This window comes from Rattus norvegicus, chromosome 10, assembly GCF_036323735.1.
Source record: "Rattus norvegicus strain BN/NHsdMcwi chromosome 10, GRCr8, whole genome shotgun sequence".
NCBI lineage: Eukaryota > Metazoa > Chordata > Mammalia > Rodentia > Muridae > Rattus > Rattus norvegicus.
Window position 1 is genome coordinate 88,333,027 of NC_086028.1, and position 17,478 is coordinate 88,350,504.

A 17,478-nucleotide genomic window follows, 5' to 3' on the forward strand; every position below is an offset into this window, starting at 1 on the left:
CCCTCCTTGTAGCTGCTTAGAGTAATTCTTTTTATCTAGAACTCTATCTGCCATGATTTTGTTGATAGAAAACATTCACACACAGACATACAGACACACAGATTTTGTTTGTTTGGCTTGTTTTTTGTTTTGTTTTTTTAAAGATTTATTTATTATATATAAGTACACTGTAGCTGTCTTCAGATACACCAGAAGAGGGCATCGGATCTCTTTACAGATGGTTGTGAGCCACCATGTGGTTGCTGGGAATTGAACTCAGGACCTCTGGAAGAGCAGTTGGGTGCTCTTAACCGCTGAGCCATCTCTCCAGCCCTTGCTTTTTGTTTTTAAGACAGGGTTTCTCTGTGTAGACCAGGCTGCTCTCAAACTGAGAGATCCCCCTGTCTCTGATTAGAGGCCTGTGCACTCACCCCCCCCTTTTTTTTTTTGCTTAGCCTGTATATACTAAGCAAGTATTCTACCACAGACTTACATCTCTGGCCCCAAAACTAATGTTTTGGGGGGCAGGGGAAAGAATTCAATAGGACTGAACATGGGTCTCTCACATGCTAGGTGATCAGTAACCTCAGCTCTAATGTTTTGAGACAAAGTCTCACTAAATTGTTGAGGCTGACATCATCCTAATTCTGTACCCCTGGTAGACTTTGAGCAACTTCCTTCCTGGCTGGCCTCAAACTCAGCGATCCATCCACTTGCCCCTGCCTCCTAGTCCTGGGATTAAAGGCAGAAGCCACTCCACAAAGATGGCTTTGAACTTCCAATGGGCCTTTTCAGGAGCTGCGATTACAGGTCTGTTCTACCTGTCCATCAGCAAGATGGTGCATCTCCCCATACTGCAGGGTGATTAGTTACGAAGGGAAATGAGAAGAGCAAAGCAGTGACGTAAGCGCAAAGACCCCAGGTCCTTCCTTGGAAACAAAGCCCATGAGCATCATAAAAATAAAAAGAAGGGGGATTGGGGATTTAGCTCAGTGGTAGAGCACTTGCCTAGCAAGCGCAAGGCCCTGGGTTCGGTCCCCAGCTCCAAAAAAAAGAAAAAAAAAAAAAAAAAGAAATAATCTGGGCTGAGGGCGTTTGTTTTTGTTTTTAAAGGAAAGAAATACTTAAAGGTTCTAAAAGGAAGTAAGTATTTTAAAAGGGAGAAAAGCTAGGCACTCACACTGTGCACCTTTAATCCCAACACTCAGGAGGCAGAGGCGGGAGGATGTCTGTGAGTTCAAGGCCAGCCTGGTTTACATAGCAAATTCCAAGACAGCACTACATAGAGAGACCCCATCTCACTCACAACTCCCCACACACCCCCCAAAAAAATAAGAAAAAGGGAAAAACTTCCAAAACTCCACAGTGAGGTCTGTGACAGGCACTGGGAGGCCGCAGCACATCATGTTGAGTCTGAGGCCAGCATGGACAATAGAAAAAAACAACCCAGACAAAATCCCACCACACTCAAACAGTGACTGTCAAAAACACTAACGCTGCTGTTAGGATGGCTTATCCTGGGCAACACTGCCCTAAATTCCTTTAGTTAACCCTGTGCACATGTGAGAGCCTTCCACATAGTTCGTTAGGGAAAAAAGGGACAGATTATAAAGGAGGGGACAGATCCAGGCTGAAAGAGACAAGTGGCACACAGGACTACAGCCCTTCACAGAGAAGCCCCTCCTGGAAGCAGATGGTCCCACCGGAGACATTTTAGGGACTGTGGGATACTGAAAAGATCGTGTGGAGTTTTACAAATACGAGCATCAGCTCTCATCATCATCTACTCGAGGACTGGGAGGCTCGCACCTGTACTCAGCCTGCCTTCCCAGTTCTCACTGTGGGATGACTGAGAGCAGCGAGAGAGAAGTGCAGAGCAAGGCTAAATGGCAGTGCTCCGGTGAAGGCTCCTATCCTCTACAAACCTACGGCTGGTGGGTCTGTGTAGGCAGAGTCTGATTTCCCACGACTCACTTACCTCTTGTTCTGTGAAGAGGATGTCAGTATAGCATAGCTGAAAAACAATCATGATGTCAGCGCCCGAGCTCAGACTTCTCTCCCATACGCAGACCATCAATCAACCTCCTCGCCTCCTCCCAACTCCAGGTGCTTCCCTCAGGAGGAAAACTGACTGAAGACAGCAGTGTCCCCACAGCAACCCACTCAGCGAGACCAGTGCCCTCCCAGATGGAGATGCAGGGGTGGGAGTAAGTGGACACTACAATCACGTGTGGCTGGAGAGCTAGGCTGTACACACTACACTGGATCTTAGGAGCCTCCAAGTCTCACACGTCAAACAGTCAATTTGGCTGAGTATGAACATTTATTGCACTGAGAGTTGCTGCCACAGTTGGCCTTGTTCACAGGCATTTAAATTTACCATGAAAATAACAAGGCCCGACTGTGAGATATTTATAGAGCAGGCTGTTAATAAAATGATAGAAAAGAGACTGTAAAAGTCAGGATACAGCCTGAGGAGGGATCCCAAATGCAGAACAGATCACCTAAAAATACTGCAGGTTAACATTCTCCATGCTCGAGAAAGCTCAAATTATCTGCTTACGCCTATTAATAGATTCCAATCACAGCAGCAGTCTAAAGACACCTCTATTGATGAGTGCAGGTAAGGGACTGGAGGGAGCAAGGCATCCCGCTTCATTCCCGACAGTTCAGCCCAAGTTCTACTTACATCTTGATCATAGCGCTTTCTGATTTCCGGATGCGTCTGTTCTATTAAACAATCTACAAAACAGGTCTGAAAAAAAAAGAGATGGGTAAGACCTGCAATTGTGGGAGCAAAATCTGTGCCATTCTCCCCAAGCTCCCAATGCACCACATAGTTCAGACATGAAGGAAGGTAGAGAAAAACAAAGAGAATTATGGGACAGCGAAGGATTAACACAGAAGCCACAAGATTAGTTTTCAATGAAAGATGAACTCTCTCTTGGAAAGTCCTCCCTCAGGAAATAAAGGTTATAAAACCAGAGTAAGGTTCAATTTCCCTTTCTCTGTCTAGATGTAAACACACGACTCAGGCATTTGAGTGGCTGGAATGTTGTAAGGGTTCCACAAGAGCATGCAGGGAAGGGTTATAGTAGTGTCCCCACCCACCCACTGAGCCTTAGAACTTCATAAGGCCTCAGAAGAAGAGCAGGGACAAAGAGAAATCCCATCCCAAGAAACAGAACAGTCTCTCACCTTGCCATGGTGGAGATGGCCACACAAGGTCACATTTCGGATGAGCTCAGAGTTGTCCATCAGATCTGCTAAGAAACTGGAAGGAAAAAGGCAAAGGGGAGAGAAATTATGACAGAAGCTCCCCCTAGGGTGGCACAGAGGCCGTTCAGCTATTTCCAGCCAAGAACACCTTTCAGATCAACTGCAGAATACTCAGAGCCCTGACTCAGGGTGCCCAAGAGACAACAGAGCCTGGAAACCAAGATCATGAGACCATGCCGTCTGGATGAAAGTGTACAGGCATGCACCACAGAGTGCATGGGGAGGCTGGGAGGCAACTTTGGGGAGTTGCTTCTCTATCATCTGGGTTTCAAGAATCAAACTTAGTTTGTCAGACTTGCCCTTCTCACTGGGCCTCATGTCCACCACGATATGGATTTCAACAGTAAAATGACTGACAAAGAAAGGTTTGCTTCAGACAGGCTGGCATGATGGGGCATGTAGTAAGCCTAGTGCTTAGGTGGTGGAGGCAACAGGAGCAAAACCAGCATGGAATGCATGAGACCTGAGGTAGTGGATAAACAGGAAGATGCGATGAACAGCCGGGCATGTAGTTCAGGTTTACAGTCTCAACACCTCATAGGTTGAGGCAGGGGAAGTAGAAATTTAACATCATCCTTGGCTATCTAATAAATCTTTTGTCTTAAAAAAAAATACAGGGGCTGGGGATTTAGCTCAGTGGTAGAGCGCTTGCCTAGGAAGCGCAAGGCCCTGGGTTCGGTCCCCAGCTCCGAAAAAAAAAAAAAAAGAACCAAAAAAAAAAAAAAAACAAACAAAGAAACAAACAAAAAACAGGTGGCAGCACACACTTTTAATCCCAGCACTCAGGAGGCAGAGGAAGGTGCATCTCCTTGAGTTCATGGCCAGCCTGGTCTACAGAGTGAGTTCTAGGACAATTAGGGCTACACAGAAAAACCCTGTCTCCAAAAGCAAACAAACAAACAAACAAACAAACAATAAACAAATAAACAACAACCCTCCCACTACAGAGAAAGCAACAGACAGACAGAATAAAAAGACTGTCAGATGGACAGGGAGAATAAAATGATTGTCAGAGGACGCTTCCAGGAGCTATTTCTCAGCTGCTGGCCACAGCTCTGAAATTGATCAACAGAACACAGGGCTCCATGCAGGTAATTATAAGCCCACGCGGTCTCGGAGACTGGCTTCAGGGACTACTGTGAGTCAGAGGTGGTGCTGGGATGGAGGAAGGGGAGACAACTGACATCCAGATGAGGGCTGGGAGAGAAAACTGAACCTAAACTCCCCAGCAGCCATACTCTGACAGATCATGAAGAACTGCTGTCATAATTCTCTGCATGTTTCAACCACAAACCACTTTTTCTTGCCTCTAGGAAAAGAACAGAGGGGCCTTAAAACTTACTCCATCTCATACACCGTGACAGGTAATGTCTGCTCCATCAGAGTGAATTTCTTGGTTTTCACTGGCTTTATAATAGGCTCTGGGAGGAAAGAAGAAAAGGGGTGACATGTAGGTAGGTGTAAAACAAAGGGAGGAGCTCGGCTCTGCTGGATCAGGCTTCAGAGGCCATGATCTATAACAGCAATTTAGTTTATTCTCAAGGATCCGTCCCTCAAGTTGAGAAAGTCTGGAATGCTATTTCGGCCTGAGACAGCGAAGGGATTTCTGTTTATTTGGTGGGATGTGAGAAAACAACAGACACAAAAAACCCAACTCTCTCTCCATGTTACAACGGAACCACTTTCCTGATCACTATCAAGAGGTGGACAAGCTCCACAAGGAGCTCAGGCAGGCTGGGATTTACATGGGAAACAGCAGACTGACCTTAGAGAGCGTGGCAGTCTTTAAACATATACACATATTTAGTTATCTATTTCATGTGTATATTTGTACATCGTGTGCATGTCTAGAGCTCTCAGAGGTCAGAGAAGGGCACTGGGTATGGGTCCTCTGGAGCTGGAGTTGCGGGCGGTTGTGAGCTGTGCTCAGAATTGAGCCTGGGTTCTCTACAAGTGCAGCAGTGCTCTTAGCTGCTGAACCATCGCTCTAGCCCCAAAATACCAACTCTTTTTGCTCACTAACGAGCTAGGAGTTTTGCTGAATACTGAGACAAAGATAACTGACTCTTAACCTAGAAATAATACTGAAAATTAAAGAAAAGTTGCCCAATTCATTCACTGAACTTTGAAGATTCTCTGACAGCTAGGCAAGGTTTCCTCCAGCCATACCTGTGAGGGGCTGGGTGTCCTCCTCCTGGACTATGGTCTCCACCTCAGGGCCATACACCTCCTCGGCTGTAGGGTAGTACTTCTTGTCCTCATGTAGCACCACCTCCATCCCAGGGTGGTCATCATCGTGCTCGCCCACATCATCCTCGTCCTCATCCTCATCCATCTAAAGACAAGAGAGAGAGGGCGGACAGAGAGGTACCTTTTCCTGCCTGACAACCAGCTGAATCTTCCTTCAAGCCCTGTGCTGGTGAGGGGTTCCCTACCGCTGGAAGACCCTCCCCTCAAGGGACTCTGGGAGTCTTGGCTATGGCCAGCTCTGTTGCATCAAACTTGTTCCACTCTTGATTCCATTAAGACTGGCCACAGTGGGTTGAGATTAAAGAAAACAAACAGCACTGCCAATTAAGAGAAAAACAACCCAAAATCCACTTTCTCCAAGGACAAAAATCAGAAGCCAGAGGTAGAAATTAGGAACAAACTTGTATCTTTAAATTTTCACTTAGGTTGACAAAACTGATTTTGAAAAGTTATCTCGATGGCAGGCAAAAACAGGCGTTGGTGAGGATTAGGATTTAAAAAGCTGCAGCCTGCACGTGCTGGGTGGGGAAATGGTGGTGCTGCTCTGGAAAGATCCGCACTTCTTCACGTTCAGTGTAACACGAAATCCAACCAAGCCATTCTAGTCCGAGACGCTACCCTAGTTAGGCTTCCCACTGCTGTGACGAAACACATTTAGGAGAGGCGGGAACACTGGGATGAGAGTAAACTGAAGTCACATAGGAGGTAACGGTAGAGAACCTTCTGGATTATTTAAGTAGTGTGATGAGACACCCCCTCCCACCTTGTTTTTTAGTGCATTTGCGTGTGTGGAGGCTGGGAAGGTATTGGCCTCAAAAACACCCTCTCTCTCCTTTGAGACAGTCTCTCACTGTGACCTGCTCAGGATCCACCTGTCTCTTGCCTTCCAACAGTGGGACTACAAGAGCACACTGCCACACCTGGCACTTTCATGGGTTCAGGGACTGAACTTAGGTGCTTGTGCTTGTACGCCAACTGAGCTGTTGTCCTTGGTCCTGACTTTATTTGTTCTAGAAGGGTGGCTTTCAACTAGGGTAATTTGTAGCAGCCGTTATAGCTCAGTGTCTTGGGAGTAAACCTATACACTGTCTGTGCATATAGGGGACAGGAGGACGACATACCCCACCCTTTCCACCTTGAGAACACAGAGGGGAAGGTTAGTTAGGCACCTACTGTAGTAACTTGGGAAAGATGTGGTAACTGCACCATGCATCTGTGAAGGCCCCACTAAGTTGCCCAGGCTGGCACTGAACTACGTACCTAGCTAGAATTATGTGCAAAGGGTTTTTCTAATACAGGGTTTCTCTCTATAACCCTCGCTGTCCTAGAACTCAGACTAGACGTGCACTCAGAGATCCGCCTGCCTCTGTATTTGCCACCGTGCTCAGAGCCAAGGTTTTAAGGTAAGACAACATGCTGTACACTGCCTGGGATGACCCACTAGTGAGGAAAAGCTGCTGGAGCAGGAAAGGGAGGAAAAATGATGGGTGAAGGCCCTGAGTGGCGAGGGGAAGGGGGATGGGAGTTGGCTGACTAGAAAACAATTTGTCCACAAGAACAGAGCGGAAGGCATTGTGTGCAGTGAAGTGGGTAGATACAGTGGTGGGCGTTTGTTTTCTTTCACACAAATTCCAAAATGTCAACCTGTTTTTTAGAAAAGAATGCAAATACCTGCGGTGGTGGCTGCCTGGCCACCTCCTGCCATCTGTATATTCTGCTTCTATTAAAGCAGCCCAAGATTACATCAGCGCTTTCAGCAGCCAAACATATCCTACTGGTAATGGCTCCAAAATAGCTACCCAGCCAGTCTTCTGTCCCATACAGCTGAATGCATTAGGAAGGGAGCCGTGGGCTTTATGTAATAACTCCTACCTCCTCTAACCATCTCTACTTGAGCATGCAGTAGCTCAAAGGAGCCTGGAATAAAGCTAACAAGCACCCTTAGCGTTCCCTTTGTCTGTCCGTCTGTCTGTCTCGTTCTAGCTCCTCAGCATCCTCATTCCCCTTCTCCCTTCATACTCGAGTGGAGGCCCAAGCCCCCGCCTTCACAGGGTTGCTGGCAGGACTGCAAGCCCTGGCTGGTTGTCAGGCCTCTAACCCCCTTTCACTGAAAGAAGAACTCCAGCACTCTGCTTTGACTGTGCAGCCTTGGCTGTCCCGGACCTCACTGTGTGGACCAGGCTGGCCATGAAGTGCAGTCTGGGTCTCTGCTGGAATTCAAGGCTGCATCGCCTCATCTGGCTCTTATCTGTTTTCTACTCGGGGCCTTCAACTCTCTGACCCACCTCCTCTGCTACACAGCCACAGCTGTCCTCTAAGTACTAGACTTTGGCGATCTGGAGAAAAGATGGTTTACCAGTTAGTTACCTGTGGACCTTCTCCCTGTGCTCCTTCCCTCCTGAATGAACACCCTTCTTACAAACTCCTATGTATCAGAGCTCCAAATAGCTTTTTTTTTCTCTTTCAAGACATGATTTTTCTGTTTAAGAAAACATCAATTCATATAAGAAAATCTTTTTTTTTTTTTTTTTGGTTCTTTTTTTCGGAGCTGGGGACTGAACCCAGGGCCTTGCGCTTCCTAGGCAAGCGCTCTACCGCTGAGCTAAATCCCCAGCCCCAAGAAAATCTTTTAAATTAAAAAAATTTTTTCAAGGGGTTGGGGATTTAGCTCAGTGGTAGAGCACTTGCCTAGCAAGCGCAAGGCCCTGGGTTCGGTCCCCAGCTCCGAAAAAAAGGAAAAAAAAATTTTTTTTCAAAACAGTTTTCTCGGGGGCTGGAGAGATGGCTCAGCGGTTAAGAGCACCTGACTGCTCTTCCAGAGGTCATGAGTTCAATTCCCAGCAACCACATGGTGGCTCACAACCATCTGTAAAGAGATCCGATGCCCTCTTCTGGTGTATCTGAAGACAGCTACAGTGTTCTTATATATAATAAATAAATAAATCTTAAAAAAAAAACCCACTTCAAAAAAAAAAAAAAAAAAAAACAGTTTTCTCTGTGTAGCCCTGGCTATCCTAGAACTCACTTTGCAGACCAGGCTGGCCTTGAACTCAGAGATCCACCTGCCTCTGCCTCCGAGTTGTTGGGATTAAGGGCATGAGGTACCACAGCTCAGCTCTAATTCCATTTTAAGAGAAATTACTTAATTCCTTTTTTGTTGTTGTAGTTGTTCCACGGCCTCTCCTTTCCACCCTCCATCTTGGCAGTGTTGAGGACTAAATCCAGTGTACCTTGTGCACACCAGGGAAGCAGCCTACACCGAAGCTCTATCACCACAGTGGCTCTCAGCTGACCTCAAGATTTCCCTAACGCCCCACCAGGGTGCAATTCCTCCGGACCTGCAGACAGGAACACACTGAAGATGCAAGCTGTCTCCTTCACCAAACCCACAGGCAGCTTCAACTTTCTTTTCCTAATGCTTATTTCTTTCTAGCTTGAGCAACATTTTCCTTTATGGAGCCCGATGGCAGCCAGACTTTGTCCCCATCCCTGCTGTCCCATGAAGTTAAACCCCTTGCAAATCCAGACCCATCCAGCACTAAGAAATGGGATGAGACAGTTTTTCACTGTTTGACTGTTTTATACATTTATATCATGAAGTGTCTATTTTTATCCGCCCCCTCTCGTGCTCACTAAAATCATTCAGTGAGACCCTACTTTCATTAAATCTACGTTTTACTCATTGAGTTCTGATTAATGCTAAAAGATAAACCACTTTGGATGCCTGTTGCTATTTGAATGCAAACTGTCTCTCACTTGCTCACGTTTGAACCCTTGTCCTCTCTCCCAGTACAAGTCATACAAACTATTCAACAGTAGCTGGGCATTGGTGGCGCATGCCGTTAGTCCCAGCACTCGAGAGGCAGCAGCAGGCTGGTCTCTGTGAGTTCCAGGATAGCCAGGGCACACAGTCTTGAAATCCACCCCTCAACCCCTAGGAAGCATTAGAGATGCATGCAGGTCATTGTGGGAACATTGTCTGTAGAACGAGAGGGGTAAAGAAACAGTGTTTGTTTTACCTCATCAAGATCTTTTGTCTCTCTTCCCAGTTCATCGTCATCTTCATCAGAATCAAGCTCTGGTCCGATATAATTCCCAAATTCATCATACAAGTCAGTATCCATGATGCTACAGTTCAAGGACAGGAGAGTTAGGGTCTGGCAGGTAACGAGGGCCTGCCCCACACCCTTACCTTTCCCACCATATGGGCAGGAGTCGCCTGGTAACTGACCAATCTACTGACTAGTGTTCCCAGAGGGCAACCTTTCTCCACTTCTCTGCCCTGGCCATTCTATCTACTTACAGCCCACAAACATCCTTTATTTAGGGACAAGGCCTCTTTGTTGCCCAAACTGGCCTCAAACTCTATGAAGTTCATGTTGGTCTTGAATTCCTGATCTTCCTGCCTTAGCCTCCTAAGTGCTGGGATTATAAACATAGGCACAGGCCCGGCTCTATTTATTTATTTTCTGTATATGGGTGTCTTGCCTGCATGTATATCTATGTCCCATGCTCATAGGCACATGTCACACACAGAAGCCAGATCCCCTGGAACTGGATTTGCAGACAATTGTCAGCTAATGAGTACGATGTGAGTTGAACCTGGGTCCTTTGAAAGAGCAGCCAGTGGTCGTAACCACTGAGCCATCTTTTCAGTCACACTTAGCTTTATTTTTACCCTTAAAGATAGGTTCTCACTGCTACCCAGTTTGGCCTTCCTGTGTCTCTGCCCTAGTGCTGACATAATGGGTGTAAAACTAATGCCTAGTCCACCTCCCCTTTCTACATTTACTTAATCAATTAAACTTATCTGTGTGTGTGTGTGTGTGTGTGTGTGTGTGTGTGTGTGTGTGTCTGTTTGTCTATGTATAATTTTATACACATGTCTCCAAAGACAGCATTGGATCCTTTGGGAACATGAAGATTGCCATGTGAATGCTAGGATCTGACTCCAAGTCTTCATGGCTGCCTAGAAGTTACTCTTAAATTCTAAACCATCTTTCCAGCATCTTACTTTAAAAAAAAAGTTCTCAAAATATCACAATACAATCATCAAAACAAAAACATCAATACCAGCAGGTTATTCTACCTAATGCCAAGTTGAAAAACTGTTCCAGTCATGAATTATACAGCTAAGGACATAAACCAGGACTGTACACACCCTGAGGTATCTTTATCCTTTTAATCTAGAATGGCTTTCTAGTCTTGACTTTCACGACTTGACATTTTCAGACCACAAAGCAATGCTTTGTATCAGCAATCCCTTCGTGTGGATTTGCATCTGCTCTTAGCGGTACACCATTCCTCACTGATGATTCTCGCTGTGCCCTCAACTATGCTGACAGCGGACATGCTTGTTATAAAAGTACTCATTTTCCCTTAGTGATGATTAAGAACTCATTGTTCTTACTGCTCTTTCAAAGGACCCAGGTTCGAGTCTCAACATCCACACATTAGCTTACAATTGTCTGCAATTCCAGTGGATTTTTCCCCCACTTCAGTGACTGATATCCTGCTCAAAGGAACAGTTTAGATCCCACCCTTCAAGCTTTCCTAGCCCTTCAGCCTCTCACTTCTCACTCTCTTCAGTATCTTCTGTCCCAAATGCTAGGTGACTACTGTTATTCTCACCAACAACTCCTCTACAGTTTGTGAGCAACAAAAACCGAAGCAGGGGAAAAGCATCAGGCCCCTGGAGTTAAAGACCTCGCTCCATCGACCTCACTCCATCATCGTATCTCAGCCTCATCTCTAACGATGATGTTAACTCGTGGAACTGCATTTACCTCCCTAGAGTGAATTATCACAGCCTAAGACCTTAGAAAGGCGATGAATGTACCTAGCTATGCAGTCTGACGGCCTGGGTTCAATCCTGGAAACCCACGAAAAAGCCCCATCTGGTAGTGTGAGTGTCTGCGATTTCCTACAGGAAATGGGAGGCAGAGATTCTTTGAGGCTCAGAGCCAGTCAGTCTGGTGTTGGCAGTAACGAGGGGATCCTATCTCAAAACAGGTCAGGAGTGGAGGGACAAACCCTGAAGGTTGTCCTCTGACCTCTGCCTGCAAGCCACAGCACACCTGATCCTCATTCACCAGAGAGATTTGCAAACATACTCACAGAGAAACACACAACGTAAGATTAGCTGGGCATGAGAGCTTATACCCACGATCCTATCCTGAGATATGAGAGACCCTGTCTCAAAAAGTACAAATAAAGGGGTTGGGGATTTAGCTCAGTGGTAGAGCGCTTGCCTAGGAAGCGCAAGGCCCTGGGTTCGGTCCCCAGCTCCGAAAAAAAGAACCCCCCCCCCAAAAAAATACAAATAACAAATGTTGGTTAACATAAAACATGAGCATGTGTTCACACGCCAAAACCCTAGGCAGCACCTTGCACAAACAGACACCGAGTAAGGTTAACTGAGTAGAATGTTCAGTTTTGAAATTCTGTTATTTCTTACTGTAGACTGAATACCTCAGTGAGGAATGACTATAAATAAAATGCAGAATTAGAGTGCTAATCACTGGTAATTAAATGTCAGTCATTATGGAGACTCTGATGTAACTATTGTTTTTAGTTCTAAGAGGCCACCACAATTATGCTCAAGACTCCCACCAGAAAATGGCACAAATTTTCAAAGAAAGTTGTTTGCTCAACAAGCCAAGCTCATCTCTGCCTCAGGGCTATTGTCATTCCCATTGTCCTCTGGCTATTTATATCTTAATTCATTTAACTCACCCCTCTCCTTTAATGTCACCTATTTGCCACGCTAAAAATCCCTCCACATACACCTGTCAACCCAGCCTTACACTAATCTTAGTGTGTGGTCGGGTGATTAAGATCAAATTCTGGGCCTCACACTTCTCCACCGAGTTACACCCCCAGCCTAATAAATCAAGGTTATGCCTGAGTAGTACTTAGGAATACATGGGTGTATATCTGCTACTGACAAACGTTAATAATAAAAATCGGAGCAAAAAATGACAGTAGTGTCTGGGACAAAACAGGCCTTCAATACGTTTTGCTAGTTTTGTTTGTTGGGGGTGGGAGGATGAATTAGTTACATGCTTAGTTAAGTAAAGCTAGTCCCTAATACTAGAACTGCATCTTCCCGCTACAACACAGATCCTCAAAGGAATGCTGAAATCTTTTCTGTTTTGGCTTTTTGAACCAGACCCATTGCTTAGCCTTGAACCTGCACCAATATTCCTGCCTCTATCTCCAGCGAGGAAGAATTAGGCACCAGCTATCACAGCCAGCTTGGATGCAGAATAGTTTGAAGACGGACACAGTTTGGCTGTGAAGCAGGGACCGATAGAAGGGGGAGTGGCAGGGGTCTGGGTATTTACAGCGCCACCTCTACTAAGGCACAGGATCTTAACCACGCCGGGGACCACGGAAACGCTGGAATCGACCGTGTGAGCGTGTGTTGGGGGTCGGTGTCTTTCATTCCCTTCCCCACGCCAGAATTCAATTTACGCGTTGATTAAGCGAAAGGCATAATTCGCCTCTTCCCAAACTCGGGTTTCTTTGGTTCCCCAACCCCTGAGAATACCCTTCCCGGCCAGCTCACCCGCCGCCTGATCAGCCGAGGGCCACTAGTCCGCCGCCTGAGCCCGCGCTTCCGCCGCACGCCGCGACAACGCCGGCGCCCGTCGCCAGGAAGGACCCCGAGCGCGTCGCCGGATCGCCTCGCCTCGCAGGACAGCCCTCTGCCTGAGGAGCAGCTTCGAGGAATTTTGGCTTGGAGACAGAAACTGGAAAAGCCAATTTGTTGATCCTCAAAACGAAGCGTGAACTGTTTCAGAAAAACGCACGGTCGGAGGAGTCTCGGATCTGATCAGGCGCCTTGGGACAGCCCGAAGGGAGGGCCTTCGGGCTGGTCACGTGGGCGGGCTAGTGGCGCCGTTGCTAGGCAACAACCGCTGTTGGCTGGGCGATCCTCTAAGGTGTTCGTTCTAACAGATCGAGGGGCTTTTTCAAAAGAAAGCAAAAGGTCCAAGACTGGGGCTACTGGGTGAGGGTTTGGGGACAGTAAAGGGGATTACTCTAGGGGAAGGCTTAGAACTAGCCAGGGAAGTGGGCGGGATGGAGAGAGTCTATAGTCTCTATCGCTCCTGAGGCTGAGCCTAGAGGAAACATCATGAGCTCAGAAGTTTTGGAGAGAACTAGGCTACATAGCGAGATCTCCCCCACCCCAAAATATTGCATAGAATCTGAGACACTTGAGTACAATTGTTGGCTGGCTAACACAGCCCACTTCTTGGCTTTCCACTTCCCATCGATGGGATCCGGCATGGCTGTGGATTTGCTTGCGGATCAGCTCATTTCCTGCCCTAGGGCTGGCTGATCCTGAGTGAACTACAGCATGCAGCACCCGCTCACCAGGATTCTGAGGTGGAAAGAGGTATCATAAGTAAATGTCAGAACCCAGACAGGCACACATAGATTCCTGTGAAAACAGCCCCATCGGACACATACCACCAGAAGGGGGCAGAACTTCAGTGGTAGGACTGGAGATAATGCCACCACACATTTGCCTGCAGCCCTCCCCTGGTCAGGGATTTGGGAAGGAAGGCCACTGAGCTTTTCTCCCTCTGATAGTTCTCAACTTCCTGCGTTGCCATTGCTTTGGGTCTAGGTGATTTTTTTTCTCCATTAAAAACATTTAGTGAAGTGTGAAATTTTGTTCCTGAGCAGGAGTAGATAATAAAAGAAGCCCCCTCCTCTCTCTGTTCTCTCTCTGTGTGTTCCTTCCTTTATGGTAATAACCTGATATAGAGAAGTCCTAGGTGAAAGAATGAAGAATCAGAAATCTGAACTCCAAACTGCCCCCTCAGCTGAAGCACCAGATTGTGTGTGTGTTGTGGTTTTGTGGTTTGCTAGGGATCAAACCCAAGGCATTTGCAAGGCAAAGTCCTACCACTGAGCCAGTCCTTAGTGTTTAAAATATTGTTAGAAGCAGATGTGTCTGAAGACAGCGAGTGTATTCGTAATATAAAAGAATAAATTTGGGGCTGGAGAGATGGCTCAGCGGTTAAGAGCACCGACTCTCTTCCAGAGGTCCTGAGTTCAATTCCCAGCAGCCACATGGTGGCTCACAACCATCTGTAATGGGATCTGATGCCCTCTTCTGGTGTATCTATGTACTTAAATATAATAAATGAATAAATCTTTAAAAAAAAGAATAAATTTAAATAGAAGAAGCAGAGAACGAAGTCAAGGCTTCAAACTGGAAAGCTTTCTGTTCTGTTTTCTTCACCACCACCCCATCCCACCCCCTGAGCTGAGGACTGAACCCAGAGGCTTACCACTGAGCTAAATCCCCAACCCTGTTCTGTTTTCAGTGAGAAACCTTGAATACATTTTCATCACCTAATTCCATTTTACCTGTAAAGGAGGAAGCTAGATTTTTGTAACACTCCAGGCAGGATAAGAATCAGATTGCTTTGGGTCATTTCACGTTCTGGCAAAGAATCCCAGGGCCTCATCTTTACTCTGATTGCTGAATCTCTGCTGACATGCATTCTCCTTGCCTTCCCAGGCCTTAGCCATGGAGAAGACCGATGTAATCAACTTCAAGGCTCTGGAGAAAGAGCTGCAGGCTGCCCTGGCTGCTGACGAAAAGTACAAAAGGGAGAACGCAGCCAAGTTACGGGCTGTGGAGCAAAGGGTGCCTTCCTATGAGGAGTTCAGGTTGGCTTGCAGCTAGTTTTCTCAGGCCCTCCTGTCATGGTGAGCTAAGGAAGTTCAAAGGAAGTAGTCTAGATTCAGACCATTCTGGGCTTCTGATGTACCCCAACCGTCTGCTACCTGATGATCTTACTCAAGCTCTTTAACCTGTCTGAGGCTCAGCTCTGCAAAAGAGAGAGGAACGTTTGCTATTGGGTACATGGTTTATTGCATGTAAGATGCTTAGCACGGTAGCTAGCCCATACGAAGTGTGTGAGGACTTTCTGCTGTGCTGCTGCTGTTGTACTCATTGCCCTGTTTCCCGTCGTCAGTTCCAGCCAAGCAGCCGCCCCATATGCAGGGACTCATTAAGCTCATTCCCCAATCTCTATCTTTGACCTAGAGGGATTGTTCTTGCATCACACCTGAAACCTCTGGAACAAAAGGACAAAGTAGGAGGAAGGAGATTTGTGTCCTGGAACTGTCATACTACTCGGGAAAAGACTTCTCAAGATGTGGTCACTGAAATGCCCCAGGTAGGTGTGGGTCAGCCTCGTTAGCCTAGCAGGATTTCCCTGTTAAAACTATGACCCTGTCTTGTAATAGCACACACCTCTTCCTTATGTCTCAGGAAACCCAATAAACAAACACACACATACACACACACCAATCCCAGAACAGCAATCAGATATCAGATGTTGGACCGAGTTGAGACATGCTCTACAGTCCTCTAATGTTCCTTCTGGTAGACAGTGTAGTGACCCTGGGACAGTACTGGAGAGGGACCCAGCCTGCCAGACCTTTGACTTTTACTCGAGTTTCTTTTTCTCTTCCTGAGATTTATCGTACACTATTTTACTTTTCCCAAAGCAAGCTCTGACTCACTCTAAACAGCCAGGAGCTATGTTTCCTTTCTCAGGGGGAAACCCCAGTACAAAGGAGATCTTCAGATCTCAGCCTGGATTCCTTTGGCCCACCCGCCCTCTTTTCTCCTCCCTCCCCAGCTCCCTCATCTGAAAACGAGGCCGCAGAGACCAGCCCTCCCTGAGCTCAGAGAACAGTTGCAACACTAACATAAAAACTTATACGCCACCCCCACCCCACCCCATCGGAACGGCAAGAAGAGCTCTGAACCTGTTTTCCTTTGCCATGCAGGAGAAATCACCGGTGCAGCCCACCACCTCTGCAGAATTTTACCGCGATTGGCGGCGACACTTACGAAGTGGGTCAGAGCGCTACCAAGCCCTGCTCCAGCTTGGGGGGTCCAAGCTGGGCCACCTCTTCCAGACAGATGTGGGCTTTGGACTTCTCGGGGAGTTGCTGGTGGCATTGGCTGAGCATGTGAAGCCGAGTGATCGGAGGGCAGTGCTAGGGATTCTGCACAGCCTGGCTAACACTGGGCGGTTCACCTTAAACCTCAGCCTGCTGAGCCACGCAGAGCGAGAGAGCTGCCAGCTCTTGTTTCAGAAGTTGCAGGCCATGGGCACCACCAGACCCATGCAGGAGGGCCTCAGCATGGAGGAGCCATCTGCTGGGCTACAGGGAGAAGAAGGGCTCCTACAGGAGCTGCTCGGACTGTATGGAATCCATTGATAGGACTGGCTGCCCTCAGCATTCCTCAGAAGACATTTTAAAAAGGCCTTTTACGCGTTTGAGCGTTTTTCCTACATGTATGTATGTCCACCATGCGGGTATGCAGTGCCTGAAGAGGCCGGAACTGGGTGTTGGAGCCTCTCTAGAAGCGTAATTACAAATGATCGTGAGCTGTCATTCTGTGGTGTTTACCTTGTATTTTCTGCAGAATTGTTGAAAGGATGGTTGTTAAAAAAAAAAACCAAACAAACAAAAAAAACAAAAACAAAAACAAAAACAAAAAACCCATAGCACTGGGGCTGGAGAGATGGCTCAGTTGTTAAGAGCACTGACTGCTCTTCCAGAGGTCTTGAATTCAAATCCCAGCAACCACATGGTGGCTCAAAACCATCTGTAATGGGATCTGATGCCCTCTTCTGGTGTGTCTGAAGACAGCTACAGTGTACTTCTATATAATAAATAAATCTTTTTAAAAAGGAAAAAAAAAAACGGGGCTAGGGATTTAGCTCAGTGGTAGAGCGCTTACCTAGGAAGCGCAAGGCCCTGGGTTCGGTCCCCAGCTCCGGAAAAAAAAAGAACCACAAAAAAAAAAAAATAAAAAGGAAAAAGAAAAAGAGAAAGAAACCCACAGCACTTCCCTTTTCAAGTACTGGGCTTTTCCACTCATAATTTGATCTGTGTGGATCCCCAGAATAGCCAAAGGCTCAA

The 17,478-nt window shown here is 46.8% G+C and overlaps 2 protein-coding genes across 6 annotated transcripts in view; one reads left to right on the top strand and one right to left on the bottom strand.

Moving 5' to 3' along the window:
• Eftud2 (elongation factor Tu GTP binding domain containing 2) overlaps nucleotides 1–17,478 on the bottom strand; it is a 47,238-nt gene that overhangs the window by 28,035 nt on the left and 1,725 nt on the right. Inside the window, exons 1-7 of one of the 5 annotated variants that reach the window (NM_001398599.1) lie at nucleotides 13,079–13,131; nucleotides 9,528–9,636; nucleotides 5,428–5,590; nucleotides 4,601–4,679; nucleotides 3,178–3,253; nucleotides 2,669–2,734; nucleotides 1,958–1,993 (exon numbers count right to left, since the gene is read on the bottom strand). In NM_001398599.1, the coding sequence (NP_001385528.1) occupies nucleotides 1,958–1,993; nucleotides 2,669–2,734; nucleotides 3,178–3,253; nucleotides 4,601–4,679; nucleotides 5,428–5,590; nucleotides 9,528–9,632 (525 nt within the window). In that variant the 5' untranslated portion in view covers nucleotides 9,633–9,636; nucleotides 13,079–13,131. Of the gene's footprint in view, nucleotides 1–1,957; nucleotides 1,994–2,668; nucleotides 2,735–3,177; nucleotides 3,254–4,600; nucleotides 4,680–5,427; nucleotides 5,594–9,526; nucleotides 9,637–11,347; nucleotides 11,427–13,078; nucleotides 13,480–17,478 lie in introns of those variants that run through there. The other 4 variants (NM_001398598.1, XM_063268747.1, XM_063268748.1 and 1 more) reach the window with 4 other exon arrangements.
• On the top strand, nucleotides 13,427–16,827 carry Ccdc103 (coiled-coil domain containing 103). The gene is made up of 5 exons (NM_001109049.1): nucleotides 13,427–13,522; nucleotides 14,853–14,932; nucleotides 15,050–15,201; nucleotides 15,581–15,713; nucleotides 16,333–16,827. Exons 3-5 carry the CDS (start codon nucleotides 15,059–15,061, stop codon nucleotides 16,768–16,770), a joined length of 714 nt encoding a protein of 237 aa, NP_001102519.1. The 5' UTR covers nucleotides 13,427–13,522; nucleotides 14,853–14,932; nucleotides 15,050–15,058; the 3' UTR covers nucleotides 16,771–16,827.

What these genes read in the sequence shown, in the direction of transcription:
- Ccdc103 (NM_001109049.1), top strand. Translation starts at nt 15,059, where the DNA reads ATGGAGAAGACCGATGTAATCAACTTCAAGGCTCTGGAGAAAGAGCTG. An exon ending in CCTTCCTATGAGGAGTTCAG is followed by an intron (nt 15,202 to 15,580) that starts GTTGGCTTGCAG and finishes TCTTTGACCTAG; the next exon opens with AGGGATTGTTCTTGCATCAC. An exon ending in TGGTCACTGAAATGCCCCAG is followed by an intron (nt 15,714 to 16,332) that starts GTAGGTGTGGGT and finishes TTTGCCATGCAG; the next exon opens with GAGAAATCACCGGTGCAGCC.